Below are 17890 nucleotides of genomic sequence, written 5' to 3'. Positions count from 1 at the left end.
GATGATTTCGCCGAACTTGACGATAAAGGCGGTTGCCGCCGTTTGGTCTGTAAACAGCGATTTTATTTGGGCGTTGAAGAATACAGTTGAGTGGGGAAGAAAGTTAATTAAAAAAACATTAATTTTAAATTAATATTAAATATGAACCGGTTGCCAGTCACAATATGTTTTCATTAAAATGATGTGGACCAATAAAATAGCAAGTGTCTAAAAGCGTTTGACAAAGCAACTGTGGCTAGCATTGGTCAACAATGTTTTCTTTTTTAGAAATGATATTTATTCCATTTAGTGACAATTTTTGCAACAACTTTCTCTCTCATACTCACATTATCTTTTATGTTATGGTTTCAGCGCCAATACCACTTTTTTCTTTATAAAGTATGGTTGTAAATTGATTATGCAAATAACATTCCTCTTTTTTTTTTTTTTTTTTGTTCTTGAAGCAAAAATCACGTTTCAACTTTTAGTCCCCACAATTCCATTTTCGTCCTCAATTCCGCGTTTCAGATCTGGAAGAATAACACAGTCAATGTTCAAGTCTTTACCTTGAAATTTTCTCTATAGTTGATTTATATAATATTGAATATTCAATTCATAAAAAAGAATTGAATATTGAAGGAGAACAATGGGGTTGGTTGATGTACAAGAAAATGGGAATGGGAATGGAGATGTGATATCTGAGATTCCATTAGGGACTAAAAATAAGTACATTAGGATGACATCTGAAGAGGAAGAAGAAGAAGAAGGGTTGGCAACCAGGAAGCATGATTCCAAGAAATATATCTTTGCATGTGCTGTTTTTGCTTCTCTCAATTCTGTTCTTCTCGGCTATGGTAGGTAATTCTATTTCTTTATCTTTCACATTTTGTAATTTTGATACTTTAATTTTATTGTTGGTAAAATTACAAATTTTTCAATAAAAATACAATTTTTAGAACCCCCTAAATAGATGATTTATATATTTTGGTTATAGGATTTATGTGGCTTTGTAACATTCACAATGATATGTATAAAATACCGGGTTTTTTGTGTAATTTAATTTGCAACCCTAATTTTATGTTTCAAAATTGAGATGGCATTTTAAGAATGTTGTAGAGGAAAGAAAATCATGTCTAGATATAATGTGGATAAGTGTTGTTAATAGTGGATGTACTTATTGAATAGAGTTTGCCGCCCATTTGGGTCTCACAAAGCTCGAGGGACTAGTCTCCGCAGTTGCGCGCGGCGGATGATACCCAACTTTAACAATAAACGGCGGCTGTGGCAATGCTATATCGCTAGAATTTGAACAAATCACTATTTTTCAGCAATATACTGTATAGTACAAAGTTCTGGCAAATAGCGACCATGACAACATCATAGCACTGTTATACGTCGGAATTTGAACAAATTGTTGTTTTCTACTATTCGCAATTGACAACACTGATGTGGATAGAGTCCTCACTTGTAAAACTATTATTGTGTCCATTTATTAACTTGTAGATGGTAAGTTCAATATAGCATTATGTCCTTTTGCTTAAATAATATAGGCAATGCTACTTTAAGAAACTCTGACGGTTAAACATAGATAACTTAAATCTGGTAATCGATAGGCCAGAACCTATTAGTTTCTTGTTCGCAACCATGTTGTACCAAGTTATTTAATGATAATTACTACATAAACATCGCTGGCGTGTATTCATTTATATCATCGATGAAGTTCAAAATTAAGCCACTTGCCATCTTGCTTTTCATTTTGCAGACGTTGGTGTTATGAGTGGAGCAATTATATTCATTCAGGAGGATTTGAAGATAACAGAGGTCCAACAAGAAGTACTTGTTGGAATTTTGAGCATAATATCACTTTTGGGTAGTTTAGCTGGTGGGAAAACATCTGATTGGATCGGCAGAAAATGGACCATTGGTTTGGCAGCACTTATCTTCCAAACAGGTGGAGCTATTATGGCTCTTGCTCCATCCTTTAAAGTATTGATGATAGGTAGACTCATAGCAGGTGTAGGTATAGGTTTTGGGGTCATGATTGCACCTGTGTATATCGCCGAAATTTCTCCTGCCATTGCTAGGGGATCTCTCACCTCATTCCCCGAGATCTTCATAAATTTTGGAATTCTTCTTGGCTACATATCAAACTATGCGTTTTCTAAGCTTCCATCGCATATAAATTGGAGAATAATGCTTGGTGTTGGACTTATTCCTTCGGTTGTTATTGCCGTCGCGCTTTTTATCATACCTGAATCTCCAAGATGGCTTGTCGTGCAGAATAGGATTGAAGAAGCTAAACTAGTGCTGTCAAAGATAAGCGAAAGTGAGAAAGATGCCGAAGAAAAATTGCAAGAAATTCAGAAAGCTGCCGGATCAGGAAATGCGGATAAGTACGAAACAAAAGCTGTCTGGAAAGAAATTTTGTATCCTTCTCCTCCCGTTCGAAGAATGCTTATAACTGGTTGTGGAATTCAATGTTTCCAACAGATTACAGGCATAGATACAACAGTATATTATAGCCCGACGATTTTCAAGAACGCTGGAATCACAGGAAACTCTAAGCTTCTTGCAGCAACTGTTGCTGTTGGATTCACCAAAACAGTGTTCATCTTGATAGCTATACTTCTAATCGACAAATTGGGGAGAAAGCCTTTGCTTTACGTGAGCACAATTGGAATGACAATAAGTTTATTTAGCCTGAGCTTCGCACTGGCCTTTCTGAGTCACGCAAAAGTTGGGATCGCGTTGGCGATTCTTGCTGTTTGTGGAAATGTAGCTTCTTTTTCAATAGGACTTGGTCCTATATGTTGGGTGCTGTCATCCGAAATATTTCCTTTGAGGCTTAGAGCGCAAGCATCGGCTCTTGGAGCAGTGGGAAGTAGGGTAAGCAGCGGTGCAATTTCCATGTCCTTTCTATCCATCACCAAAGCAATAACAGTAGCCGGAACTTTCTTTGTTTTTGGTGTTATTTCGTGCAGCGCTGTTGCGTTTGTTCATTACTGTGTTCCTGAGACAAAAGGAAAGAGTTTGGAAGAAATTGAAGTGCTGTTTCAAAATGTAGGTGAATCACAAGAAAGTGAGGTAGAAATGGGAGATGTGGAGCATCTGATGCAGAAGTCATGAGTTTGTGGCATGCATGCATTCGAAGGCCATTTATGGTCTTACAACATATACATAAAAGGATTTATTGTGCATGCAGAGGGACATGTTTTGTATATACACAAACAAAACAGTAGAAACATGATTCCAGTGTTGTGTTGCTGTCCTTCAAGGTTCAAGCCACCACTACTACCTGCACCAATATAAGCCTAAGCATTCCTTAATATTCATTTGTACTGTGATTTTATTTTATAGTTTGTTGAGAATGAGTTCATGTTAGGTTCATGGAGCTATAATGCACATTTTAAAGGATCTCGATTCAATATTCATCTATTTTAATTTTATTATTATTTTCATGTTGTTCTTCCTACTCCTCGTCTTGCTATTTTATATGCCACGTGTAAAGATTAAATTAAATGCCACGTGTACAAAATTGAAAGCTAGAAATAGAATAGGATAGGACAAGTGCTAGAATGCTATACGTACTACACTACAATATTTCTGTTCCCTATATTCGTGCAACACATCTGCACACAAATAAATACTCCCTCCGTTTCAAAATGAGTGTCGTTTTAGGTGTTTACACACATATTAAGAAATACAATGATTAAGAGAAAGTGAATGGTTATTTTACCAAATTATCCTTATTAACCATTGGTTAGTTTTAAAAGTAATATTTTGAAAGTAGTGTGCAGAGTATTAATTGGAGGGTACAATTGAAAAGAAAAAGTTATTATTGCATTGAAAAAGTGAAAGCGACACTCATTTTAAAACAATTTTTTTTGGCTAAAACGACACTCATTTTAAAACGGAGGGAGCAGTAGATAAAAACTTCTTCTGCTGTACTTAACCAGCTAAAAAAGCAGATAATTTTTCCAATAGTTTTAAAAATTATTGACGAATACGAATGAAAAACATATGTTAAGAGATGTCAACCTATTAAATGGATTTTAGTCGGCTTGAGGGTCAGTCTTTTCAATTGTGCATACAATCACCTTGAGGAATATTAGTCTTTCCAATTCTTGCGCAGCTTCTTCATGCAAGAAGCATGTTCCATTTATTAACCAGGTAAACAATGCATGGATATTTTATGAGATTACATTTTGTAGTATTGGAAAAAAATTCATTATTAATCCGATAAGTGGTTAATAAGTTTCAATAAAAAACGAACCGTTTGATAGAATTCAAATTCGAATCTTGACTTAAATAATCATCAATGAGACTTTACTTAACTTTACTTAGCAGTGTTGTTTTGATTTTAAACATTTAAACATTAATCATTTTACTTCAAACTTAAATTTATTCAAATCAATTTTGTAAAATGGGTTTCATTCAAATTCATGCATGTTTGACAAGTGCTCGCTCAAATACACACAAATGCAAGACATATGGTCCCAAAAATAAAAACCAAAACATAACGCACCAACCTCATCACGTTATTTACATAGCTTTATTTATAACTTGAAATTTGAACATATCTTGGAATTTAAACAGTTTAAAGGAGAAATAAGAAGGACCAAAATTGAACAATTATTCATACTTAAAATTGGAAATCTAGATCAACTGCTTCAGTTTTTTTCTTTCAAAAATCTCTAAAATAAAATTTACAGATTTTTTTGAAGTCAAAACAAACACATCCTATATTTCATTCAGGTAGATAAACATAAATTTAGAATATGGCAATTGATGCATGGGGCGTATCATAGGCATGACATTTGTGTTTGAACTAACAATGATGGAATCTTTGGGAATTGAAAGTAGGTGGATCACTTATCTCTACCCTCTCCCTTCTTTTTTGTTTTTTGTTTCTTGTTTCTTTTCAGGTAGGTAGAGTATAAAATGTTACTATGATTTTGCACAAAAAAAAAAAAAGTGTTCTGATTAGTAAAAAAAAAGAATCCATTTATTCATTTAATTACCTCTAAAAATATCTATTCAACCACAATAGGTTGCTATTAAAAGGAGCTACAATGTAAATTCCTAAAACATATTTGCTAGAAGATCATATATAAGCTGATGCAAGCCAAGGGAATGAGTTGAGAATGAGACAGAAAGTGAAAGTGAGTCTCACATGAATGAAATAAAGTAGGTGCCTTATTTAAAGATTGTGAGCTGAGAAGTCATTTTCAAAGTTTAATTCTCCCAAACTAGAAAAACTTTGTTGAATATCAATCAATTTTTACTTCCATTTGTGAACTGCAATCCAAAACCACATGCAAACATGCCACCCTTTTCACTATTTAGTGTTAAATGGATAAGAAAATGAATAATGTTAGTCAACTTGGTCATTTTTTACAAAAATAGCATCACAATTATAGGTTATACACAATTATAAGGTTATATATACGCTCATCAAAGACTATTCAAGTCAATATATATGTCTTTTATTGGTTTTAATTGACGTTTCCGAAAGACATACTTGACGGATGAACGAAATTGATTGAGCTTATTATATTCAAAGCCTAATTTGTTAGGACTAAATTGCTCCATTCAGCAATTTCAAGAACAGAAATGAGATCAACTAGATAATTTTCACATAAAAAATATCATGGAAGAGTGATGAGTCCAACTAACCCCTTAATTATTATCTAGTATAGTTCTTCAATTAACCAACTTTAACCATCTAAAATATAATTTTTCTCCAAATACACAATTGGTCCATGCCTACTTATAAGTTGCAAGTTGCAACACAACCATTGTTTAAACTTTAAACTAGTAATTCTAAGACACTAACTACAAACTTAATTAAGAACCTAATAAGTGTTGCAAAAAATGCAACAACTAGATATGATACTATCAATAATACTTCCTTTAACAACCTTAAGCTCCCTACTTTGCCTATTCCAAAGATGCACTGCATAACTTTCTTCTCTAATTTGCTCCATTTTCTTAACCAACCATTTTGAATGAATCTCATCTTTAGGCCCTCTAAACAAACTCTTTATCCCTCTCCAATCCACAGGATAAAATGCAGAAGGTGGAACCACACTGAAATTATACCCTTCTCTTCCACTTACTCTAGAAACCACTCTAGATATTAAATAAGGACCATTATGCCCCCACTTGTTACCATCAAAAGTAAGTGCAAATTCCTCAATAAACTTCAAAAGCAAAGGATGGTTTTTATCAAATATCAACACAGCATTGTTCAAACGACTCCATTTCTTTGTTTTCACATCAATGTTTTGTGCTCCAATAGTGTTTCTTAGATTTGAAAAACTTTTCAAGATTATTATATCAGCATCTATGTAAATGCCTCCAAATTTATACAAGAGAGAAAGTCTAAGTAAATTTGAGAGGTTTTGGCCTAATGAAATTTCACCTGGATTCACATTCCCTTGTATTAACCGATTAAACCATGGTTCCGCATGAGTGTTTTTGAATATATAGTTGAAATCAGGTTCAATAGCAATCACTCTAAAACCATTTTTCACAAAGGGTCTTAGAATTTGAGTTCCTTTATCAGAATCCATTGACTTTGAGACTATAACCAAACAAGCTTTTGGGTGTGACTTGAACAAGCTTTCGACTGATAACAACTCTCTATCACCAAATGCTTTCAAGGGTGAAATCCAAGTCATAAAAAATCTCAACTTGCAAGAACAAGAAGAAGAATTTCCATTGAAAAATGCACCAAGTCTTTTTTGAAAAAGTGGAAATTTTGTGTCAGAGTGCAAGGTTTTTAGGCCACGTTTGTGTTTTTTAACTCTCTTGAATTTGTGAATGGAGATTTTGTGGAGAAGAGGGAAATGTCTTTTGTTGATGATTGGTGAAGTATCTTCCTTGCGAGCGAAGAAAACAGAAGAAGAGAGTTTGGTTTTGGTGTGTGATGGAGGTGGAAGAAGGAGAGGTTTGTGTGGGGAGTGATAACGAGGAATGTGAATGCAGAAAACGGTGAAAGCATTGTAAGCTAAGATGAAGAGAATGAGAAGAGCAAAAAAGGATGTTGGTAGGTTGAAGAGAATGGAAAGTATATATTTTTTGAAGTTGTGAAGAAAGTGGTGAAGTTTGTGAAGTAGAAGAAATGGAAAATAGAGGAAAGGATTATGATGATGTTTGATATGATCTTCCATAAGAGAAGAGAAGGTTCAAAAAGATTCAGCTTTGAAGTTTGAGAGACAATGTGGGAGAGAATAGTGGAGAGTGGGAGAGAGAAATGTGCATTAAATTTTTAAGTGAAGCATGTTATGTTCTGTTTGTTTTGGTTCATTCATGCAACTTTTCTGTTTTAATTATTATTTATTTTTTATTAAAAAAGAGAGACATGTTTAATGTTTTTTACTTATTATTTAAAGAGTAGTGTTATTTGAACATCCATTTGTTTGACAACCAAATGGACAATCAAATTTTTACAAGGAAAAATATGTATTGGTACAGAAACCAAAGTAATAGAAAGGGAAAGTAAAAATATAATGTGAATATGAGATAGAAAGTTGTCATAAAAGTTTTTTTTGTTATAAAATGGATGTTCAAATACCATTTCTCTTATTTAAAAGTGTGAATGACCCTTTTCAGCTTGAGTACTGCTATATATCCCGAAAGAATGTGTCCCGAGCGGATAGCGAAACAACACTTAGCCAATAAACTTGCTTGCTGGCCGGAAATCATGGGAGGTAATGGAGCAGTTTTTTTTTTTTTTTGGATGGTACATGGAGTAGCTGTCGTGAAGTTTTTGCTAGAATTCTTTCGGTAAAAGTAGCAATTTTCTTTCAGTTTTTTTGGTCCAAAGGAATTGGACTAGCTGTAAATATCAGGTGATAGTTGAATGACTATTCTAACATAAATTAGTATATTTTATATTTATTTTAATTTAAATTGTATGTGTTGCTTCATGGTTTTTGTTAAAAATTTACTATGTCTAAATGGAAACCCACATACAACCCCAAGCCCCAACCACCGGCAGTTACATGTGATAGTTAAAAATATTAATACATATCTAAGTAAATTTTCTTCACAAAGATAATAAGAAAGTTAGTTTTGTAATTAAGCAAGAAAATGATATGAAATGAAAGTGTAAAATATCTTCATACAAATTTTAAATATTTTGTCAAACATTTGTGATGTGATTATTACTTGTTTTAAGGGATAAATAACATTATTGATTTCACAGATTAAACTATGCTAATAGAGCACCCTAATAAACCAAAAAGAGCACCCTAATATAAACTTTTGTGCACAAAAATAGTACTAAGAAACAATACCTTGCTGTAGCTAAAATACCAAAAAGATAGGACAAATCACATATCTCTCTTAGGTTGCCATATATAATCACGAGAATCTAGAATGTGATTGGGGGTTGAGGCAAGGGCAGAGGCACTCACTTAGTTTGCTTTTCTTAAGATGAAATGAAATACGAAAAAACACAAACATCTTGGGTTTGATTCCTTTACCTTATTTATTTTTTTATGCAAGTCCATAATCAATTAGTATAACACAATTTATAAGATATCATTACATATTGTTTTTATTTTATTTAGACCATCGTTGATTACCTACGGAGTGTCTCCATACCAACAACGTAATACTAATATCCGCTTGTCCGAAAACCAAATAAAGGTTGACCAATATACATTTTTTAACTTGCAAGAATCAAACCCAAGATGATCCATCATTATATACTAAGATCGCCCGTCCTTCTTCCGCATTTGACACTATCGTCTAGTATCATCTTGAGATCATATTTGTAGGAAAACCCTTTATCTATGAGCTTTGTTGATGCCCATTTGATTGCTCTGTTTGACTCTTCCAAATACCTAAAATCAGATGGCAAATATTGTAAGATTTTAGATATTTTTTTACCTAAAATCAGATGGCAAATATTGTAAGATTTTAGATATTTTTTTATAAGCTTAGTTCAAATTATCTACCAACCTTGTGAATCATACTAAGATTTTAGATTTTCACTAGAGAATCAATCTAACCATCTTTAGTAGGGTCTTATATTTTGATCACATTTTTTTTTTCATCCACAAAGTCAAATTCCACTCGGATCGATGTAATTTTTTTTTTTTTTTTGAAAAAATATTGATAGACATCCTTTAATTTTTATACCTCCATTTAACATCCATATATAACAAAGCATGATTGGATATAAAATTTTCGCTCTTATTATTAGTCTTACCTCATGTGTGCCATGTGGATCGGATTGGGTGTTTAATGAGTGAAATCGTGTCTAGATATAAGTACCCATCTTTTTAGAGGCAGACCAACGTAAAAAGTTTATGACAGATTTCGTATCTTGTAAATGTTTCCTTTTATGACACATGTTAAAGAATTCAAAAGTAAATTTGCATTGATTTTCTTTAAAAAAAAATTAAAAAAATTAAATGTACTACTTTTGAAACATTGTGTTTTATATTAAGCTTTTAACATATGTTCATTTTCCATAAACTATTTGTAAACTTTAGATTAGTTGCACCTAATTGTCTCACTCACCGGCTTGACATTATCAAATCTGTAATTTGATGATCTAGATTTCAAGCTCGATAGATATAAGAGATTTCTCTTTGTAGGAAATTTATTTTCAAAACAAATCGATACTATATGTTGTATAAGTTGGTATAGAAAGTAGTAGTAATAACTTACTTCTCTTTCAAATTGAATTCTGGATAGTTTTGAAGATAATAATTTGCTATCTCTGCTGATGATGCATATGAGCTTGCAACCAAAAATCTGTCATTGATAGATGAATCTTCAGCACAAAAGATATGAGCTTCACAAACATCATCAATGTGGACTAGTGGAATTTTTCCATCTATATCTTCTAAGAACTTCATAGACTGATATGCAACTTCATTGTCTTGAAGCTGAGAGATAATCACTGCAACACTTGCGGGTAAGTAACTGAGAAGAGCATCTCCTCCCACTAGGCCAACACCAAGAGTAACCACCTCAATTCCACCATTTCCATTTTCATCTTTACCATAACTCGTTAATAATTCTCTCTCTGCCAATGTCTTGGAATAAGCGTACTCCTACAAAGAGATTCACCGTGATTTGTTATATATCGAGCTAGAGATTCACTTGAAGCAAGAACACCACATGTGTATCTTTGGATTCGCGGGGAATTTGGCTTAGTCATAGTGTGTCACGTTGATTTTGCCAAAAGTTACAATTCGATATTTCAACAAAATTACGATGCCATAGATGTGTCATATTGATTTTGCCAAAAGTTACGATTTGGTAGTTCAACAAAATTACGACGCTGCTGTAATTTCATCGATCTCAATGTGATTTCAAGTTTAATATCGAGGATTAGTGGTAAAAACCACATATTGGATGTAAATATAGGTACACCTCCAAAAAAAAAAAAACTTTAGACAACTTATATTAGGGTGGATTCTAGGGTGAGGGTCCAATTAAGTCCCTCACCAGTGTACCACTCATCTTGACCCTTAGATCAAATAAGCACATACTATCTGATTAACTGTTACCACACATGATTAGCTTCTTTTTTCTATTTTTTAGCACTCTCGCTCGCTCTCCACAGCCTGAACAATATCCATGAATGCTTCAAATGTTCACCAGAAACATTCTTAGAAAACCAAACTAGACTGTTAAAAAAATCATTAAATGGGTGTTTCAGATTGATTCTTCTGTGGATAATTTGTGGGAAGAAAAAAAATAGGTTTTGAGAACCATCAGCCAAGAAATTACTTATGAATAACTTCCTTCCACTGCTTTAGTTCATTGTTCTGGTCATGTATATATAAAATTGAACCTTTTTAACTACAACCATGTTGACCTCAAAGCATTGTTTAAGTCACAATTGTTTCAACAAATTAAAACAATGAAATCTGTTCTCACGCCAAGATTTAGAAGAGCCCTAAATTTTATTTTACCATTTAAGCACCTTGCGAGTAAAATCAATGACAGGGACATGATGGAAAAAGTACAGTTGCAATTTTTTTAAAACATCCTTATCATTATTTTGTTGAAAAAAAAATCAACCCTATTATAACTTTGAATTTTCCTATGAAATCTTTAGGGTGTGTAATGTTGTAAATGCAATTCTCCGACGGACTTTTTTGGTGGCAGTGTCATGGATAGTGGTTGGTGGTAGTTCACTGGATAGTGGTGCATTTGGGTGAGGCTTTGAGACTGAAAACAAAGAGAGAAGAAAGATTGAATGTAGTGTTGTGCATAGTAAAATAGCTGGATGCGTTGGATCTAATGGTCAAGATGAGTGGTACACCGGTGAGGGATTTAATTGGACCCTCAACCTAGAATAATAACATGTTGTGTATAGTCACAAAATATTAATAGGGTAGACTCACAAAAATCAAAATATAGAATTAACTTTTTAATTATTTTTCAAATAATTAAAAGAATAAAAGGTATAATCAATATTTTATGAGTGTATCTAAAATATTATATTTAGTCTTGTGATCATACAAAAATAATCCGTAAACTAATGTCATTAGTCAATCAAATCCTACTTACCCTTTGTATGTTTAACCCTTAATTTAGGATGTGTTAACAACATGATATAGATAGAAATATATTCTCTCAAAAAAAAAAAAAAGATAGAAATATCAAGCGGTTTTTCACCTCTTCTGAAGAAAAAAAAAAGTTTGTGGTTAATGAATATTAGTTCATATCCCCAAAGGACGTGGGTTCAACCACCACACGAGCGTGGGTTCAACCCCCGTTGTTAGTGCAAGGATCACTTTGATGAATGATCCGTCATTACGTACAATTGTTAGAGCACTTTGATCTTTAAAGCTTGTTCTAACTCTAATGAGACACAAAACCCAATTCACATAAACGTATTCTATAAAAAAAAAACGTTTGGCCGACCCTTTTTTTTTTTGGTAGATGTTTGGGCGACCCTTTATGTATGGCTAATGATAAAATTAAAGGTTAAATATGTTTTTGGTCTCTATAAATAAATAAATAAAAACGCTGAAAGTGCATTGTTGTCTTGTCCATTATTATTGTGTGAGAAAGTGCATTATATATATAGTATTTACCTTATGGAAAGCGGTGAGAGGAAGGTGGAGACTCTGGAGAGGAGTCCAACAAGTTTCATCAATGAAGTCTTTGTAACCACTCCCATCATCCTTCAGTGGAGAAGCAGCAACCACGGTGCCAGTGTATATCAGTCTTCTCGCTGTTTTTGATTTAATACAAGTCTCAGCTATGCTTTTTACACCTGCTACTGCTGCTTCCTCTATGCTCTTAAACTGTCCTACCAACATTCACTTATATCAACGAAATTTATAAATAATGTACAAAATCAGTCTTTCAAAAGTTCATTGATTGTAGTGAGAAAATTATCAAATACTACAATTTCAGTAACAAAATTGATGATTCATATATCTAAAGTGTCACTTAGAAGAAGTTAATTAAGCACTCACAACAATAAAATTGGCTAAAAATTTCAAGTACATAACCAAAAGGAAAGAAAAGAGTAATAATCAATATTTGGGAAATGAACCTGAGAATCAGTTTGATGTAGATAGGGAGTGGCAACATGGAAGACAAATTCACAGCCTTGAATTGCTGGCCAAAAATCATCTGGTTTATAGATGTCAGCTTCAAATAACACCAATCTTGTATTTGCATGTGGAAAGCCTCTCAGAAAGCTGACTTTGGACTCGTCCTCTGAAATCAATAAATGAATTCACTTTAATTAGAGTTTTTTTATACTAATAGCACTGCATATAACAAGTTTATATTTAATTAAAAAATGAACGGTGATGCAGTTGTTATGTTATATGCATAGATTTAACGAATTCACTAAAAAGAATTGAAAAAAATGGATGGTGGCATGAAAAGAAAAAAAAAATGCAGAGAGGGAAAGGGATAGAATGAATGAATACTCAAGTTTCTGAGAGTGGCATGGACAGTGTATCCCTTTTCCAAAAGCTTCTTGACTAGGAGAGAGCCAATATAACCAGCACCACCTGTAACACACACCTTGCAGCTCCTTTCCATCACTGATAATAATCTAACTTCTCCACTCACAATGATCTAACATATGATTCAGACCACACACAATAGTGAAAAAACAATGCATTATCTAGTAAATATGGACTCCACCTAGTAAATATGAGGGGTCTCTCCAAGGCCATACGTACACTATTAATTGCGTTAAGTTGTTGCTGTGTTTGTCTATACTTTGTAATATTTTGTGTTTCAATGATTTTACATTATAATCTCTTCGATTCATAACAATTTCATAAATTTTTTAAAAAATAATTTTAATTTATAAAAGAATTTAATTAGATACACATAAATTAATGTATTTATCTATCCATTTTTTTCCAAATGAAGATCATAATCCGTCTCCATCATGTGCCATTAAAAAGACGATCTGCATCATGATGAAAATTAACTTAGGGTGTATATTGAATTAAAAATTGATTTTTTTTAGGGGATTGAAAAAAAAAATGTGATGAAAAATATTTTTTTTGTGGTGACCGGGTTGAAACCCCGAACCTTACATATATTATGCATTGTCCATACCAACTGAGTTAAGCTCACGAGGACGATGAAAAGTATTGCGATGTTCATTAAATACTTTTACATTATTTAAATAAGCTAGTGCTATTCAATTAAAATAATTCGGTTTTTCCTGACCAAAAAAAAAAATAAATCGGTTTTTTAAACTGTGTAAAAATCTAGTTACATTAAAAGATATTGCATGTTGCTCGTTACTACCTCAATCCTAAATAATATTCAAGGTGAAACTACATGTCATTCACATTATAAACGGATTGTCTACACTTTTCTTATCCAATAAGTCACCTTTTCAAATTTTACATGATTGTTTACCTGACATAAAAAATTTTAGGCTTAAGTGCAATTTTGCCCCCCCCTATTTTGGCTGAATAGGAATTTTACCCCCCCCCCCCCCCCCCTATTTTAAAACTCGGAATTTCACCCCCTCAATTTAATGTTTTTCGGAATTTTACCCCCCCCCCCCCTATTTTGAAACTTGGAATTTTACCCACGCAATTTAATGTTTTTCGGAATTTTACTCCCCACCACATTTGATGTTATTATCCACCTAATTAATTATTTAAATTAAATAATTTTTAATTACAAAAAATAAATAACTTTTTAAAAAAATAGAAAAAAACTTTAAAAAATACCTTAAAATGTAGAAAAAATTCTAAAAAAAAATACTAGAAAATAAAGATAAAATGTAGGAATTACAATAAATAAATAATTTTTAAAAAAAATCGAAAAAACTTTAAAAAATACCTTAAAATGCAGAAAAAAATACTAGAAAACAAAGATAAAATGTAGGAAATAGACCAGAATAAACGAAAAAAATTCCATTAAAAATACATGGAAAAACAGTATAAACAGAAAAAAAAATACATGGAATTTTCCTACATTTTTTTAAGAATTTTTTCTACATTTTTTTAATGGAATTTTCCATGTATTTTTAATGGAATTTTTTTCGTTTATTCTTGTTTATTTCCTACATTTTATCTTTATTTCTAGTATTTTTCTACATTTTAAGGTGTTTTTAAAGTTTTTTTTTGATTTTTTTAAAAAATTATTCATTTATTGTAATTCCTACATTTTATCTTTATTTTCTAGTATTTTTTTTTAGAATTTTTTCTGCATTTTAAGGTATTTTTTAAAGTTTTATCTATTTTTTAAAAAAGTTATTTATTTTTTGTAACTAAAAATTATTTAATTTAAATAATTAATTAGGTGGATGATAACATCAAATGTGGTGGGGGTAAAATTCCGAAAAACATTAAATTGGGGGGTTAAAATTTTGAGTTTCAAAATAGAGGGGGTAAAATTCCGAAAAACATTAAATTGAGGGGGTAAAATTCCGAGTTTTAAAATAATGGGGGGTAAAATTCCGATTCAGCCAAAATTGGGGGGGGGGGGGGGCAAAATTGCACTTAAGCCAAAATTTTAAAAGTTTTTGACTCATTATGTTTTGCCGCCACTCTTTCAGCTCATAGAAAGAAACTTGATTCTAGATCAAGAAAATGCATTCATCTTGGTTTTAAAGATGGTGTCAAAGGGTACATCCTTTTTGATTTACACTCTAAAAAAAAATTTCTTTGTAGAAATGTTATATTTTTTGAACATATATTTCCTTATAATTCAAGTATGTTCAATAACAATGTCCCTTGCACTGCTGAATATGCACAAGCTACTTCTCCTATTTTGGATGATTTTTTTTTATATTGTTTAGACTCATACTCAAAATTCTCAAAGTACTCATATGTCTCTCAATGCTAATACACATACTGCATCATCATCTCATTCACAGTCTACATCTTCACCTCATTCATTAAATATTGCTAACCATAGCCAACCATCAAATTTATCTCGCCAGTCTGCATCTTCTTCTTTACCTCAGTCTACATCTTTTGTAGCATCTCCATCATAAATCTTACCAATTAGAAAAACTACTAAAGTTGTGCAACCACCTACATATTTGCAAGATTATCATTGTGCATCTCTTACTGATATAATCCATTCTTCACTTCATGTTGATCCACTATCATCATCTTCATCTAGTAAGTATCCTCTTTCTAACCAATTACCTTATAATAATTTGTCTTCCACACATAAACACTACATTCTCAACCTCCCCACTATTCCTGAACCTTCATCCTATGAGGAAGCTATGGGTGATGAAAATTGGAGGCTAGCTATTCAAGCTGAGTTAACTGCTCTAGTTAAAAACAATACTACGAGTCTTGCAAAACTACATGCACAGGATAAAGCTATAGGATGTAAATGAGTATTCAAGGTGAAATTACATGCCAACGGCTCTGTGGAAAGGTATAAGGCCAGATTAGTGGCTAATGACTTCACACAAACAGAAGGCATAAACTACATGGATACTTTCAGTCCAGTAGATAAAATGACAACTGTTAGAACCCTTATAACTATTGCAGCACCTCAGAATTGGCCCTTATTTCAACTTGATGTCATTACTACTTTTCTTCATGGTGATTTGAATGAAGAAGTCTATATGCAAGCTCTTCCTGGCCTATCTCTACCTCAACCTAACTTAGTGTGCAAGCTTCAAAGGTCCCTATATGGACTCAAACAAGCTAGCAAGCAGTGGAACAAGCTTACTGAGACATTGATTCATTCATGCTATCTTGATGAAGTTGTTTTTAACATCAAACAAGATAAGTATTTGTGTATCGTCTCCACAGGGAATAGTGCGTTATCAATGACAGTTTAACATCAATTATCATTCAAAGTATTAAGAGTACTTGTTTGTTTGAAATGTGATTAGCTAAACTAATTTGCAAAAAAATAAAAGTTGAGATAAATAAGGATTGAAACTTGTTAGGAGTAGCGTTCCTTAACCAAGCGTCACACGTAACCTAATGATCCATACGAATTCTAGCCTTATAAACAACATTATCACAATCAATTCTAAACTATCCTTCGTGTCCAAAGTGATATAATTAACTCTAAGGTATCGTTTAAACATTCGTGTCCAAATCCCTTAAACGATAACAAAGTCGATCAAATAACCTAATCGACCGTGTCCAGCCTGATTAAGTATCCGAAAGCATTTAACTCTTGATTATGGTGATTATCACAAGATTAACAAAGATGTCAAGTAAGTTAACCTAAGATATATTGCTACTCTAGCTCTAGATTCAAGAGTTTGTGTCCAAATCATCTTGAATCTCATTGAAAGCATTAACACAAGAATAACAACAATATTGAATATAAATTGCTAGAACCATATATTGCAAGATCAAAAGATTACATGTTTAGCAAGGATCAAATACCTCTCATCCCAACAAAGGGTATTTAGCTACACATCATCATGGGAGCCTTGCAAGGATGGATTGAAAAGGAAGGAACCATTACACTTGTGATGTCTCAACAAAGGAAGAAAGATCCAACTTCAAAAACCACTCTCACTCTATATGATCTGCCCTATTTCTTTCTATAAAATATCTAAAACTAAAACCTAAGAGAAAAACTAAGAAAAATATCAAGCTCCTTGTCCAAGAATAGCAAGTGGCTATTTATAGAATTCAGCCATGCTTGAGCTCGCCTCGCGAGCAGAATTACTCGCCATGGCGAGTGCTGTTTCCTTCACCATTAAGATTCTGCCACGTCACCCTTGGAGGGTCAAACCGCCCTTACTCGCAACGGTGAGTAGCTCTGCTCGCCTCGCGAGCAAGAGGGTGCTTTCGGCTTTCTGGCTTTGTTTTGATGCTCGCCACTACGAGCTGCTGTGCTCGCCTCGCGAGCAATGGGGTACCTGCGGCCCTTTTGCACTTTTCTTGGCTTTTTCATCCTTGCTTAGTGTCTTGAGGTCAAATCCTGCGCAATTGGGTAAAGTAAGGCAATTAAAGCGTAATAAGGCAATTATCACTTTTATCTCGACTTTTCCCTAAATAACTTGCAAAACAAGTAACAAAAGTGCTTAAAATATAACATGAAAGTATCACTTCCTAGCACTTATCATATCTTCAATCTAAGGCTAATTATTCCCTCTTCAGTAAGAAAAGTCCTTCAGGCTTCGCTGTTATTCTTGTATATGTAGATTATTTGGTCTTGGGATCAAGACCTTACTTAATGATAAATTTAGCATCAAGGATCTGGGAACTCTCAAATATTTCTTTGGATTTGACACTAGTGCAGAAAACACTTTTTAAATGGGGTGAAAATGACTTTTTAAATCAGTTCATGATCCGACTTATAGGTGGCCGATTTAAAAAACTGACTCTGATTTTAAGTCTCCACCCTTTACCCGATTTAAAATCGTTTAATTTAAATCGGTTCACCCCATTTAAAATCCTTTAATTTAAATCGGTTGATACCATTTAAAAAAGATTAACAAGAG

At 32.9% G+C, this 17890-nt stretch overlaps 3 protein-coding genes across 4 annotated transcripts; 1 reads left to right on the top strand and 2 right to left on the bottom strand.

The window, feature by feature from the left end:
* The first annotated feature begins 239 nt into the window (after positions 1–239).
* On the top strand, positions 240–3437 carry LOC146943886 (putative polyol transporter 4). Of its 2 annotated transcripts, none has more exons than XM_085742166.1 (2): positions 240–833; positions 1742–3437. In XM_085742166.1, the coding sequence occupies exons 1-2, from the start codon at positions 626–628 to the stop codon at positions 3103–3105; spliced, it is 1572 nt and encodes a 523-aa protein (XP_085598292.1). In that variant the 5' UTR covers positions 240–625; the 3' UTR covers positions 3106–3437. The 2 variants fall into 2 exon arrangements, with proteins under 2 accessions (XP_085598292.1, XP_085598293.1); XM_085742167.1 differs by having other exon boundaries at positions 400–837.
* A 2249-nt stretch (positions 3438–5686) lies between these two features.
* Positions 5687–7268, bottom strand: LOC146943885 (uncharacterized protein At4g19900-like). The gene has a single exon (XM_085748778.1). It carries the CDS (start codon positions 7152–7154, stop codon positions 5835–5837), a length of 1320 nt encoding a protein of 439 aa, XP_085604904.1. The 5' UTR covers positions 7155–7268; the 3' UTR covers positions 5687–5834.
* Positions 7269–8452: 1184 nt separating this feature from the next.
* LOC146943884 (NADPH HC-toxin reductase 1-like) lies at positions 8453–13084 on the bottom strand. The gene is made up of 5 exons (XM_085742184.1): positions 12906–13084; positions 12521–12687; positions 12054–12266; positions 9667–10055; positions 8453–8834 (listed from the first exon to the last, which is right to left on the bottom strand). The coding sequence occupies exons 1-5, from the start codon at positions 13018–13020 to the stop codon at positions 8693–8695; spliced, it is 1026 nt and encodes a 341-aa protein (XP_085598310.1). The 5' UTR covers positions 13021–13084; the 3' UTR covers positions 8453–8692.
* Between the last annotated feature and the right edge of the window lie 4806 nt (positions 13085–17890).

Source organism: Medicago sativa, chromosome 2, assembly GCF_051527215.1.
Source record: "Medicago sativa cultivar Bolivia chromosome 2, Bolivia_mono, whole genome shotgun sequence".
Taxonomy (NCBI): domain Eukaryota; kingdom Viridiplantae; phylum Streptophyta; class Magnoliopsida; order Fabales; family Fabaceae; genus Medicago; species Medicago sativa.
This window is presented reverse-complemented; position numbering and strand designations above follow the sequence as displayed.